Source organism: Penaeus chinensis, chromosome 6, assembly GCF_019202785.1.
Source record: "Penaeus chinensis breed Huanghai No. 1 chromosome 6, ASM1920278v2, whole genome shotgun sequence".
Taxonomy (NCBI): Eukaryota; Metazoa; Arthropoda; class Malacostraca; order Decapoda; family Penaeidae; genus Penaeus; species Penaeus chinensis.
The window spans coordinates 8,703,308-8,718,307 of NC_061824.1; the positions used below are offsets into that span (position 1 = coordinate 8,703,308).

General features: G+C 34.9%; 1 protein-coding gene across 1 annotated transcript in view; it reads left to right on the plus strand.

Annotated features, from left to right (window-relative positions):
- Positions 1 to 7,048: 7,048 nt before the first annotated feature.
- LOC125026497 (torsin-1A-like) overlaps positions 7,049 to 15,000 on the plus strand; it is an 8,315-nt gene continuing 363 nt past the window's right edge. Inside the window, exons 1-7 of the mRNA XM_047614984.1 lie at positions 7,049 to 7,340; positions 10,620 to 10,723; positions 11,251 to 11,412; positions 11,579 to 11,730; positions 11,912 to 12,060; positions 12,555 to 12,699; positions 13,359 to 15,000. The exon at positions 13,359 to 15,000 is cut by the window's right edge and continues 363 nt beyond it. Coding sequence (XP_047470940.1) covers positions 7,139 to 7,340; positions 10,620 to 10,723; positions 11,251 to 11,412; positions 11,579 to 11,730; positions 11,912 to 12,060; positions 12,555 to 12,699; positions 13,359 to 13,488 — 1,044 coding nt within the window. The 5' untranslated portion in view covers positions 7,049 to 7,138 and the 3' untranslated portion in view covers positions 13,489 to 15,000. The remainder of the gene's footprint in view (positions 7,341 to 10,619; positions 10,724 to 11,250; positions 11,413 to 11,578; positions 11,731 to 11,911; positions 12,061 to 12,554; positions 12,700 to 13,358) is intronic.

The window sequence follows — 15,000 nt, forward strand, 5'->3', positions numbered from 1 at the left end:
CTCTCTCTCTCTCTCTCTCTCTCTCTCTCTCTCTCTCTCTCTCTCTCTCTCTCTCTCTCTCTCTCTCTCTCTATCTCAGTCCATAAACATCTTATTAATATATATATATATATATATATATATATATATATATATATATATATATACATATATATATAATTGCATATCATAAAAATACGATATTAGCGGTAAATTTTTGTCTATTACAAAAACTACGGATCTCCCTCTTATGTCCAATAATAGAGCTGTTAGACCTTGTTACGTTGGATCCGCTGGTCATCCTTAGGGACTGGGAAACCCAGATAAACCAGTACATTGTCCATTGCCCATTCAGCATATCAACTTGTAAACCAAATGATCACCATTACAGAACTCTTTCTCGTTTGAGAGACCTGAACTTTCTTCTAGCGCTTCCTCGTCCTCGATTTTAATGCACCACAATAACTTTAGACATAATAATATGGCAGCCAGACGTAAATTAACTATGGATACTTATTATTTCAATTGGTAATCATGTTTACTTTATTGTGATTACTGACCTATATTATGGCTAATGCACAAACCATTATTTCTCAAAGGTAACACGCCATTTCAATGGAAAGCTAGTAGATCCTTGAAAGCTGTTCCACATTTAATAATTCAGTTCTCCGATCGGACTCTGAACGTTCCCTATCAATGAGTTAGACCAGATTGCTGTTTGAAGGACATTCCATACCATTACATTCTTCCTATAACGTTTCAAGACATAAATCTTTGTTATAGAGGTTGCAGTAGACAATCTACACGTGAAGTAAATTCGAGACATATGAGCGTACCGCTGTAATGATTCACATGAATTTTATGAGAGTTGAATTCAAAGTCAGTGGATCAAACTGAGTAGGTTTCATTTGTTATTCATTGAACAATACATAAGTATATATATGGCATTAGTCTCTCTCACTGATGCTTTCAAATTTGTGTCCCCCAATCTTTTCATTACTTGCCAATGAGCGAGTCTCCATATCTTTTCGGTCATCCAGATGATCAATATTCTTTCTTGTAATTACAATTACAAAATAATAATAATGATAATGATTATAAATATAATAATAGCAATAGTGATGATAAAAATAATAAAATAATCGCACCCAAAAAGTCTACGCAGACTGCACTTTAATATTGGCTGCAAATGTATAAGAGTTTGCCCACACATCTGTGTAGGTTGCTAAATAAAAGATTAAACTAAACTATAAGTAAATCACGGGTCTGCCTGGCTTATGTTTTTATAGGAGGGAGGCGCCTCTTACTAATGACCTCACAATAGGATAATTTCGTAGGATGTGGCTCCTCTGCCTGTGTTTTCTGCCAGTGGAATAGTGACAGAGTAATTGGAGAAATAAATTTGATTTAGTCCTGGTAATGCCGACCTGCCAGAAATTAGGGTCAACGACCATACGTCACCTGCCGGTCAGTGCACTAGCTGGCATCTGGCCTTACCTTACGTTTAACTGTTCCCTCTTTTGACCCTCTATACATTGCCCTTCCCACCTTTCCGGGGAATGTAACAACTCGTCTAGCGTGGTGAACTTGCTCGTTTATGTTAAGAATACTTTCGGAGATCAAGAGAACCACAGTAACATTTCAAAAGATGGTTTTGGGCTCGTTAGCTCAAAGAAGAAATCCCATGAAACTACTGACCTGATAATTGATTCCGACACTGACACTGACTACAGAACTAAACCTGACTGCTAGAAAAGCCAGCCCTCGAGAAGTTAAATGAAACATCTAGTAATAAGGATTTATCCTCAGCGCTAATTTTATTCGGTTGGTTTACCCTGCAGAAACACCCGACCTGTAAAACAAATGCGGATTCGGGAAGTACCGCAGTTGTTACTCTGGCCTTTATCGTACAAAAATAAAAAAAAAAAAAAAAAAAATCGTGGCACTCTTTGTGTGCATCAAAGGGAAGCTTCACCCAATATGGCTTAAAAAGATGCTTTAAGTGTTGATTGATTTACAAAAGTAGACTCGTCCTGAATAGAACCATCATTGTATGACAAAAGGACATACTACCTCGGCACTTGGAAGTCGACACGATTTCACAATGTCATCTTGTCATTTGCCACAACGACAATCACGTAGCCAAATATTGCAAATACATATATAGGAGACCTTGGTACAAAAGGAATGTTCCTTCCAGTGTCACTGAAGAAATATTCAGAATCCACTTTTCAAAAGAGACGCTGGAGTTGTGAAGAGAGAGTGACCAATGTCCACTGGGAGTGACAGCCTAGTTCTGAACTGTTCCCGAGTAAACGCCAAGCTCTCCCAACCCTGTCTTGGTGTCAGTGCCCCTCCCCCAACCATGTGGATACTTTAATTTGTGTCTTTAGTTCTCTTTCAGGATTGCAGACATTTATCTCGTTTACTTTAAGTTCCTCAACATCGGCGTGGTCATCGATTCATTGAGAAGGGTGAGATGATTGAGGACCTAATCTATTCTCACGGTAGAAGTCGGTGACAACTTTCGTCGACGTCTGAGGTATTTTCCCCCTATTATGTTAAGGCATACCAATCATAAACATGTATGAAAGTGATGCTTCAGACGCGATGAAATAGGTACACTAAAGCTAAGTGTTATATTGTCAACTACAGTAACATCCTGTCAGAAATGCAAAGTGACCACTAGCTAACTCTTGAACATGTTGATAATAGACATTACCATTTACATTTTTTTGGCTATGTTATCTAAAATGCCACCTGACAAATGATTGTCAAGTGATCTAATGTTGATCGCTTAATAACGTTGAATTTTCTCTCGTTACCGTAAGGCTGGTTGCCATCAACATGTGTATTTAATATCAAGTCATCCTTCGGAACAATGTCTGCAGTATTAACTATCCTGTTGGGATAAAAGATAATCACAGCAACACAAATTCCATTTTTTTTGTTTTTTGTTTTTTTTGAGTGGCTTATCCTGGTATCGCTCCACCAACTTCACTGAAATACGTAGAAGAGAATGAATAATGCAATAAATATTGCGGAAGAGTAAGGTGATCTCCATGGACAAGGATGACATTACTTACCAGACAAGCCATCTTTTAAAATATAGAATAATCACAAGGAATTCAATCAGGTTTCTGGACTGAAAGTTTAATAATTTATTGACATAAAAGATTGCAATTACCGACCAGGTCAAAGTACATACATGCTAATTAAGCTACCATGTGTTTTTGTTTTTGTTTTTTTCTCCCTGGGCGTAACAGTCAGCGTTATATTGTTATTAGTATTTTCACGATCACGTTATATACAAACTGTATATTTTGTCATAAATTATTAAAGGTAATTCATGCAACTGAGAATATAAGCGAACAATCGTGCCTTTTGCCTGATTGTGCTATGTAGTACAGGTACAAAGTGCTATGTGATTATCTTATGCTGTCTGGTGTATTAGGTATTATATCCGTATGTTGTATCCTAAGTTACAATACAATATTGATACTTTTTGGCCGTAGATCATATATCTCAAATGTTCCATATGCTTGTCCAGTTACTCTTATCCGTGACGAGAAAGGAATAAACAAAACGAAAAAATCTAAATGACATGTGACACTGTGCATTTATTGCATTTTTCTCATTTCACATTCACCTGCCTTTTGTTAACAAGCATTGTCAATAGTAAAACTCACTCTCTCTCTCTCTCTCTTTCTCTCTCTCTCTCTCTCTCTCTCTCTCTCTCTCTCTCTCTCTCTCTCTCTCTCTCTCTCTCTCTCTCTCTCTCTCTCTCTTTCTCTCTCTCTCTCTCTCTCTCTGTGTCTCTCTCTCTGTCGCCTGTTTTCTTTATCAACCGCATAGTTAATGCAGTACATATCTTACATTTTCTCTGATCACACATGTAGGGTCTTCCGCGTTTTAGGAAAAAAACATTATCAGTTGTGAATGACTTCAAGTTCCTTTTCCCTGAAACCTATTCATAAGGTTTGGGGGTAATGTTCATTCATTCTGTGTGTGAAGTGCATTTACACGCATTATTTGTTTTCCTTGGTCTGAAAATAGAAACTGTAATGTGTTAGCCAAAATGTTACTTTTCTTACCTTGTTTCCGTTTCGTTTTTTATGGTATTGATACATAACTTTCAAAAGAGTGAGAAGATGCCGCGAGCTGGTTCCCGAGCATAATATGTTTCGTCCTGTTTTTATTGCCAATAAATCCTTCACCTTTATATCAAATAACTGCCAGTAGCAATTACTTTTTACCTTCAGCAGTTCCAACAAGAGACAACGCATGGTCAAAAACACGTTTCGATTCTATCCGCGTCCTTATCAGAAGATGCTGCAGCACCTAGCAGTTGTTTCGCCTCACTGTCTTTTGCAATCCATCATCATCATGAGTTACAAATAACCAATGCCTTCTATATTATCAAACCTATTTCTGTACAGCCACATGATTGTACAGATTACTTTTTCTGCACTTTACTAAATACTAAATTTTACACAAGAAGGATTGAGAGATATGTAAAAGATATTAACTGATGAGTATAGGAACATAACACGGAGACAGATATATAGATTTGTACATACATAATTAAGTATTCCTTATACAGGCAGTCCGTATATCTAATGTTCAAAAAAGTTTGATACGTTTCAGTGTTTTTTACTAGCGTTTTTGTTTTTTTGTTTTTGTCCTTCCTCCTCCCCACCCCTTTTTTGTCTGCTAAGCTGTTCTCCTTATAAACTATATAAACCCAAGATTCCTTTTGTCTATCTTCCCGCCTTATCAATATTGCCATTAACCGTTTTAATAATAAATATCATTATCTCCAATATCCCTTCTTCTCCCGACTCTCACCCGTTCTTTATCCACGCATTCTTTCCGTTTTCTTTCACCTTTCTTCCTACTCCCTGACTCCTCTTGTTACCGAACCCCTTTTCAACCGTACCCCGGCGCCAAGCATCGTAAAGGGCCGACATGACAGGCATTCGAGTGTTATAGGATACGGGCCAGCAGGTCTTGGCGGATGCCTGGGTTCCGCGGCTGCGTCACTTCAAAATAAACAATACTGACTGCCGGGCCATCACGCTTGCCTGGTCTTATTCGCTGTGACCTTTTTCTTTCCTTTTTTTGTATCGCCCAAGGTCAAGTAGTGACTTGTCCTTGTGTTTGATATGTGAGTAATTTCGTTTTGCCATTGTAGAAAATAAATTTAAGATGTTTTCAATGATCAGTAGAAGTGTTAATAAATTTGCGGAGACCACGAATTTATTCAAGGGAAGTTGTGTATCCCCTGCTTCTCATTACATTTAGGGCAATTTACATTATTTTCCTATGACATGGCATACTCAGATCATTATTCCGTGAATTCAGTTGTTCTACGACTAGGCAATAACAAGTTTTCATTCAAGAGTTTGGTAACAATACATTCATTAAACACCAAGATTACTTCTTTCTAAACATGTTTTTTTTTCTTCATATTATTGTTACAATACGGTGTATTAGTTTTGCCATTCACCATTTTAAATTTTGTAATATAATCGTTAGATCTAAATTGAACACAGCGTATTAATGATATATAACTATATATCGCAATAAGATCAAAATCTAATCATTATATGTCTGTTTTGCTTGAGTAACTATTATCTATTATTAGAAGTGTCTTAAAACCCACATTACAGTACAATAAAACGCGGGATTATATGTCATTATAACATTCCGATATGTGTGTATGTGTGTGTGTGTGTGTGTCCGTGTGTGTGTAGTGCTTGTTTATGTGTGTGTGTGTGTGGACATTATTCCGCTGTATGACATAGGCCTGTCATATATACCTATATATATACATACGTATATATATACATATTTATATATTAAACCACCGGACCATCGCTGCACACACACACACACACACACACACACACACACACACACACACACACACACACACACACACACACACATACCCAGGCACACACACATATATATATACATATTAAACCACCGGACCATCGCTGCAAACACACACACATACACGCACGCGCGCACACACACACACACACACACACATACCCAGGCACACACACATATATATATACATATTAAACCACCGGACCATCGCTGTAAACGCACACACATAAACGCACGCGCGCACACACACACACACACACACACACACACACACACACACACACACACACACACACACACACACACACACACATATGTGTGTGTGTGTGTATATATATATGTATATATATATACTTTACCTTCAATTCATCATATTCATACTGTATCTAGTGGGATATACTATGTAGCATAAACAGAAATTATATATAGTTTAAGTTCCGTAGTGAGCTGTTAATCCTGAAGATTTTCATTGTAATAGGGAAGACGTTTTTTTCGCTCTATGCATTACATTTATATATATATATGTATGTATGTATATATTTATATGTGTGTGTGTGTGTGTGTGTATATATATATATATATATATATATATATATATATATATATATATATATATTCCACACCTATGCAGATAGGTTGTAGATGTCACGTATTTATTGTTTTGTTAATTGTAAAAATACATATATCCACCTGTAAGATACTTTAATTTGTTTTTCGACTTAATTACGTGTCTGAGCTTATCGCATATTCGCAATAAGACAAGCATCCAGGTGAGGCAAATCTCTTTCAATTGACCAATGAGAAGTCGACCAGTTATCTATACGGTTAATCGCCTCTGTGATACATAATTGATAACTATGGACGGCTATGAGTTTCCATTATTTGATAAATATAAAATATCCTGATGCTAAATGATATTTAGAGCCTTATTGATAAATAGTTAAATCAATCAATATAATAGTGAAGAATTCGTTTGTATTTTCATTCGTTCGCCTTGTTTATAGGCTTTTTACGGCTTACGTAATGGACAACGATTCGGCCATTTTATCTATAATGTATTTCTGTATTTATCGATAACTTGAGATAAAATCATTTGCTCTACTGGCTTGATTCTATGCATGAGTGAGATTATAGATGAACCTACATTCACAGCATAAATCCGATTCACAACCCGTACCTACTGACGACAACATAGAATGTGCTGCCGAAGACGTAAACTTGAAAACAGGAGCATGTAACTCAAATCTCATCCCCAGCCAAGATGAAGCCGCAATTGCACTGGTTCTTTGTCTGCAGCATCATACTCCTCAACACCCTCCAGTGTGATGGAATTGGCTTTACATTCGGGTTTTCAGCCGCAGCAGCCGCCGGAGCTGCCTTGTACGCGGGACTCAACAAGCTGGGCTGTCACTTCTACGAGTGCTGCGATCCAAGGGCTGATTGGGTCAAATTTAATGCCACAGGTAAGGGAGAGAACGGAGAACACGTTAGGCTGAAAGGCACAGGTAGAGGGAAACCTAAGGAGCTGTTATGGTTTAATGTCAGAGGACAGGAAGGTAAGTTCAATGTGTCGATGACTAGTCCAACCTATCTCGCCTTTTTACCCCTTTCCTTGATCTTTGGGAAGGTTCATATTGTTTGTGTTCTTGTCATTAGTATTTTGATCATTCTAAAATAATCATGGCAGAATTGATGATAATTTCATTATCATTTTCAAGAGCATTTGAAAAAAAAATACTGAGAATTCAAAGAATGGAGAAATCAGGTGAGGGCACATTCGCCTTGCTAATTGACTCCTTGGTAACAGAATGCATAGAGCCTGTGTTGTCACAGGAACTCAAAAACAAATATTTCATAGTCCAATACAACAACCAAAGAGACAGTCAAAGGGCTCTTTCCACGTCATAGGCATTGCAGTAAGTAACTATGTTAATAATTTTATGATATTGAAGTATATCTTTCTTATGATATTCATAATCATAACTTTGTTACATATTTTGCTATTACTGATACTCATATATATTGTAATATATAGGTTATATCTTTATAAGAGGGTATGAACAAGTGTGAAGTTCAAGGGACTTTGAGAGGCCAGTAAAGTACCCTATTCAGCATAGAAATTAGATAAGAACAAGCAAGAAACCAAGTGTTCTCGTTTGCTCAGTAATATCCTAACGGATCTCTGTCAGTGTAAATAGTGAGCCATAGCATTATCATATTATTAAAGTGGTGGAATATAAGTGTGCTTCATTACCCATTCCACCATGTATTTATTCCAAGTGTATTTGATACATTCTTGAATAAGAATTTAATATAGACTATAATCAAGGAAGCGAGTATCATCAGAATGATGTACTATTACATGAAAAATAAATGATCTTTAGTTATTAAGTAATTATGATCTTTACAAGAAAATAGTGGAGCTATTACAGTGTAAACAAAATAACAAAGCTATAGTGGTCAGTACATGTACCCAGAGCCAATAGGATCTTCTGTATTTGCCAAAAATAAGCATTTTAGAATTAAACCACAAATTTCCCTGATACAGATCTGCAGTTAACAAAGGCTAAATCTGTGATGACACTGGAAACACAAAGCCAGATACCCCAGTCAGACATTGCTATATGTACTACCATATGTAAAGTGGCTGCAGATAACCTTGGTTTTGGTTTTATTTACATCTATGATACTGGCTGTTTTTTCAATTGAATTGATTATACCAGTAAATTTGAGTTTTGTTAAGAGTTAATAGTTTTACATTCTGGAGTGAAATAGACCTCTTTTTTTTTTAAGTAGCAATATTAACCCAATGCCGACGGGTATGACATGTACACATGTGCTATGCCCACTGTGAGTACTTGTTTGATTGTTTTTACACATAGATGGCTACACTTGTACTAAGTCACCAATGAGCCAGTTACGAGTACTGGCTGTCTCGCCCATTAACCCTTTTCTTTGAATTACAAAATATTTTACGTTATCTTATTTTGCTGTTACCAATGTTAAAAACATTATAATAATTATAATGTTTATGATAAGAATAACACCATCGATATTCATAGCACTAGTAAAAACTATGTTTTTCCCGCCATTTCAAATCAGGTACGGTCACAAGGTCTACTAATTGACTCCTTTATGGCTAAGCACTAGCAAAGCCATCTATGGGCAGACATTTCACAAAAAATATAGAAAATAGGCACAGCATTTTCCCCATTTTTTGTTAATTTTCCCCGGCGGCATTGGGTTAAAGATTTGTTTTAGAAAATTACCTTCTACAGAAAGGAAACAAACCATAGCAAGTTTTCATATTGTAGTTTACATGTTGTTTACTTCTGTATATGAATTTCTGGTGGAATTGAAATTATTAGTTAACCCATTGCCACCGGGGAAAATTAATAAAAAATTGGGAAAATGCTGTGCTGATTTTTTATATTTTTGTGAAATGTCTCTGCACAGATGGCTCTGCTAGTGTTTAGCCACAAAGGAGTTAATTAGTAGATCTTCAGACCTTACCTGATTTCACCTTTCCTTGAATTGGTGGGAAAAACATATTTTTTACTAGTGCTATAAATAGCGATGGTGTTATTTTTATTATAAACACTATAGTTACTATAAATGTTATAAACATTTGTAACAGCAAATTAAGATAACATGAAATATTTTTGTAAATCAATGAAAAGGGTGAATGGGCAAGACAGGCAGTACTCAAAACTGGCCCATTGGTGACTTAGTACAAGTGTAGCCATCTATGTGTAAAAACAATTAGACAAGTAAACACACAGTGGGCATGGCATGTACATACATGCCATGCCCGTCAGCAAGGAGTTAAGATTTGCGTTAATCACACAGATTATATACACAAGTTGAGGCATCATTCTAAAGTGTTTATCTCTGGAGATACTGAAAATCAAACATTCATGGAATGGATACACTATAGATAGACAGGATCATATGAATGCTTTGTCTTTATTCTTTTGGAGCTCTGGCAAGGGTGAAGAAAGTGTGCCATACAAATACCATTTTCCTTGTTAGGCATTGCAGGAAGTGACAGAAAATCTAGCTTTGTAAAACAGCAGTTGTTTAGGTTTATATATTGCAGTGGCTGGTGCAGCTCCATGAATTCAGTAGGTGTATAATTGGGATTAGAGGAGTATTATTGGACTTTATATCCTGATGTAATTTCTGTTGATATAGCAAAAGTATATCTTAGGCATTGTGCCAAAGTTGACAGAAAATTGATGTTGTACTGTACCTGAACTATTAAGATGCTCTTTAATAAAAAGAGCTATAACTTCCAGGAGAATGAGGATTTAATAAAGTTTCTAAATATACATAGTAATTCTCAAATAACTAATATACCCATATGTATTTTTATAGAAATATATTGTTACTGATTTCCAATTGTTATGTAATTTTATTTATGTATTTGATATTTATTTTATCGATATATAATTGATCTGTTCAGAAATGTTGCATTACATTGTACAATACCAATAATAGTATTTTGTTACTTAAAAGTAAGCTTAAAACTTCTTCTGAGCCTCATTACCTAAAAAAAATTGTGCCATAGCTAAAAGCACTGAGAGCTGGATAATATTAGGTTTTCCCCACTTTTAATTTTTCTATCAACTCTAGTCACAGCCTGATACATGGTTTGGTATACCACAGGGGGGTTCTTGTCATAGTGGTATGAGGTGAAAGGTGAAATCAGACGTTTCAACTAAACCCATTGATAATTTCAGCTTTGGGTATAGACTTTCAACACCATCTCTACGGGCAGCACCTGGTGAAAGATGTTGTTATGAGAGCACTGAAAGGCCATCTCTCCCAGGATAATCCAAGCAAGGTGTGGTAATATGTAATTAATTGAAAGTGAATCAGCTATCTCAATGTTTAATTTGTACAGTTTGTTCTTATAGCACATTTTATGGTAATTTGCATGAGACCTATTTAATTTTATCTATATTCTTTTATGTTAAATTCTGTATGTGTTGCATTAGTAAACACAGCTATTAACCTCTTGTTATATTCTGGAATCTTGCTTCATAATTCATCTATTGCTCTTTTCATTTGACGAAATTATATATCCTTTAGTAAAGAATCCCATTCCACTCCACTAGCTTAGTTACCCAGCTGGTATTAGGATTGTGATGGGTATTTTACCAATATCAGTAATTATCATTAATTTCATTGTTAGCAAACTATATGATAACAGTAAAAATGTAGACCATCATTATTACTATAATTATTGGCAAAATAAGAATTTACAGAAATTTGAACAAACAGGTAATGTCAACTTTTTATATTAAGTTTGTCTTAAAAACAAATGATATCTGAATTGTATATATTCATAAGTTATATTTCACTTTATAGGCTTTGGTGATGAGCTTTCATGGATGGACAGGAGGAGGAAAGAACTATGTTGCAAGGTTTATTGCAGATAATATATACAAGCTGGGCATGAGAAGCAATTATGTCCACCTCTTTGTTAGTACTATTCACTTCCCTCATGAACAACAGAGTGACATCTATAAGGTTGGTGAAGAGTGGTTGCATAGTTTTAATGATATGCCTCAGAATATGAAAATGAAATATAAATTCAGCGTATATGCGATACATTTATAAGAATTTAAAATAATCAAAAGATCATATTCAATTAAATGTATGAGAAACAATTTCTTAATTCCTATTCTTTTATCAGCTTCACCTTCAGGACTGGATAAGAGGAAATGTAAGCCATTGTGAGAGATCCCTCTTTATTTTTGATGAAATAGACAAGATGCCTCTGGGGATGATAGATGCAGTAAAGCCATTCATCGATTATCATGAGAGCATTGATGGAGTGGATTTCAGGTATATTCACTTTTGTGTAATTGTAACCAACATATTTTTATAGGTTTATAATGATAATTGTTGAGGAACTTCTAATATGCTTTGTTATTTATTAAGTATATTTAATGCTTCCTTAGTTATTTTTGAGTCATAGATTATGAAGATTGTCAAACTTACATGTTTTCCTTTTTCTTTCTCTCAGAAAATCCATATTTCTTTTCTTGAGTAACACTGGTGGACCAGAAATCACAAGAACTATGCTGAAGATGTGGCGTAATGGAGTGAAGCGTGAAGACATTACTTTGAAAGACATGGAAAGCTTGATAGAGAAGGGAGCTTTCAATGAAGAAGGTATGAAACATAGATTTACCAAATTGCGCCATTTTCGTTTCATGAAATTAAGTGATCAGTTGCCCTATGAAAAATAATAAATGCACCAGTAAGGAGAACCTTAGAAGCAAAATCTTACATATATAATCAGGCACATAGCCCGGATTTTAAGAATGGGTGGCACTTGTGGTGGAAAAGGATTAGGCTCCTAAAACTTTCAGAGAAACAGGGTCTGTAAAGCTTCTTGTTTTCTCTCACATGATTGAATTGTTTATCTTTTTATTTTCCAAATAACAATGGTAATCTGTTGAAAATTAGATAAGTTTACAAGTTACAAAGCATAAAGGGAGACACTCTCTTTACACCCCCACCCACAAGCTGTGCCAATATATGTAATGTTATAAAAACATTTAATTCCAGTAACTGTTGATGAGATGAATAAAATTGATAAAACACACACGCACAAGCACACGCACACGCACACACATATTCATTCATTCCTCTATCATTTTTAGGTGGTCTTCATCAGAGTGAATTAATACAACATAGCCTTGTGGATCACTATGTGCCCTTCTTACCTCTTGAACGCCGCCACATTGAGCTGTGTACAGAAGATGACTTAAAGAGGCGAGGACATACACCAACAAAGGCTATAAAAGAGTAAGTTTTTTATACTCAATATTACTAATGGGTTTTATTCTGTTCATTTGTTTTATTTTTTCTACCTCCTTAGCATAAGCCTTGATGGTATATTGATACCACTGATAAATGCTGGATCTTCATCCAGTCCACCCATAAAATAATAATAATGATAATAATACACAACTAAAGTTGACAAATATTCAAAAGCCATCTTCACAATACCCACATTTAAATCTTTGTTGTTCATAGAATGTAAAGAGGGTACGAGATAGGACTGTATACATGAGTACAAACTAAGAAGAATGACAGTGCATAATTAAATAATAAGCACAGAATTTGTTTTATAGCATTTGTTAAAATTGCTATTATTTTTTATGTAATAGCTGTCTACAAAATTGTAATGGTGTATGGTTTACAGATCCCATCTTTTCAGTGCTATCAGTCACTTCTCAGATAATATGACTGTTCTTAATGTTCTTGCATATTTGCTGTCTGCTCTTTTATGTTATACATCTTCACTTGTCAACATTTTTCTTGTTCTATACTTCTAGATGTCGCATACAAATTACTGACTTATTACTTCATACCTTCACTGAAATCATCATCCTTGATAAAATTATCTTTTGCATCACTTTGTGATATTATGTTAGTAATGCATCTTCTTTTCTGTTTTGCAGACGTGTAGCAAATGAAATGATGTATTTTCCTCCAGAGAACAACCTTTTCTCCACCACAGGCTGCAAACGAGTCTCTCAGAAAGTTGGGTACATTCTTGCAAATGATGTTTATGATTCTCTTTTTGATTAAAAAGCTACCAAAAGGAACTGGACTATATGTCACTTTATTATGTCAATGAGGTTATTGATAAAGCTTGAAGAAAGTAAGCAGAAAAAAAATGAAAGGAAGGTGCTTTGTGTTTTCTGTATATTTACCAATCCACTGTATAGAATATTGGTAGTCTTGTTATATGTTATAGTAAAACAATTTTTTTATTATTATTGTTTTCGGTTTTTCTCCTTTTTTTAAAAATGAAACCAAACATGTTTATAAGGATTTATTTTTTTATACAAAAATGGTCTGTATGGTAGATATGAAGATATTTCTTGTTTTTCATACATGTCTAAGATAAACAAGAACAAAAAATCTATTTTTATGTAACTGTATCTCTAGTGGGATGCTGTGTCTAAAAATGTACACAAAAATATTACTGGAGAGATCCTGAGTGAGGCTAACTTGGAACTGGCATTGCTTTAAACAGTGTGTTATCTGTATGATAACAGGAAAGGAGGTTAGAGGTCCAATGACGGATTTTTAGATGATCCTAGTCATAGTATCATAATAATGTGCAGCTTTAAGGAAGCTGATGCCAGAGTAATAACATTATTGACATTTTTTCTCTGTACCATCCTTTGAATATTGTTTTTAAACACCAAATTTTGCATAGCTTCAGGCCCAGTGATGCTCCCTAAATTTGAGATAGCTTTTAGATAATATGATAGCTTTTGAATCATGATGCCTTAACAGTGGTTTCAGGTGACATTTTCTGGAGAGCCAGGAGTGCATGTATACATGCACTAGTCACTTTGGTTTTGTTCACATATTTTGTATACATAGATGGCTTCAGAATGGTTTTATCACCAAGGAGTCAATTACAAGGCCTTCCTAACTAACCATTCCTATAACTTTTTGAAAGATTTTTTTTTCTATTATTATTATTATTATTGTAAATTATGTTATAATAATATAAGTGATATGAGTAATATTAGTGGTAATGATGATGATAAGTATAATATAAATAAATACATTTATCCCCCAAAAAATTTAAGAATGTGGTAAAGAGATAAGATAGGTAGGCTTAGTAAGTGAAACCTGGGTGACTAAATGCTTGTGAAGCATCTATATGTATACAAAGGTAATAAAGCAAAATCATCTGGATAGTGTACATGTCTAGCACAGTGGGTCTTGAATACATTAAGTCCACGTAAGTTTCTTTATTGATTACATAACTGTGCAACAGAGAACACTCACCACTCCAACTGCCAAGCAGACTTTGTAATGTTTTGACTGTTCATGTGCACAGAATGTGAGGTATTGCAACATAACTTGATAGAACAAGGTGTCATGTGTGTATTTTTGGCAAATATTTAAGTGTAGTGATGTGATATGTACATCAGGTGCTTGCAGAGGATTATAAATAAGCATGTATCCCATGCACAAGAGGGTAATAGCCATGCTTTGAAATAACTATAATTTTTTTTTTAACTCTAATAAAATCATGAAATTATACATTTGTCATTATTTTAAGTTTTATGCATAATA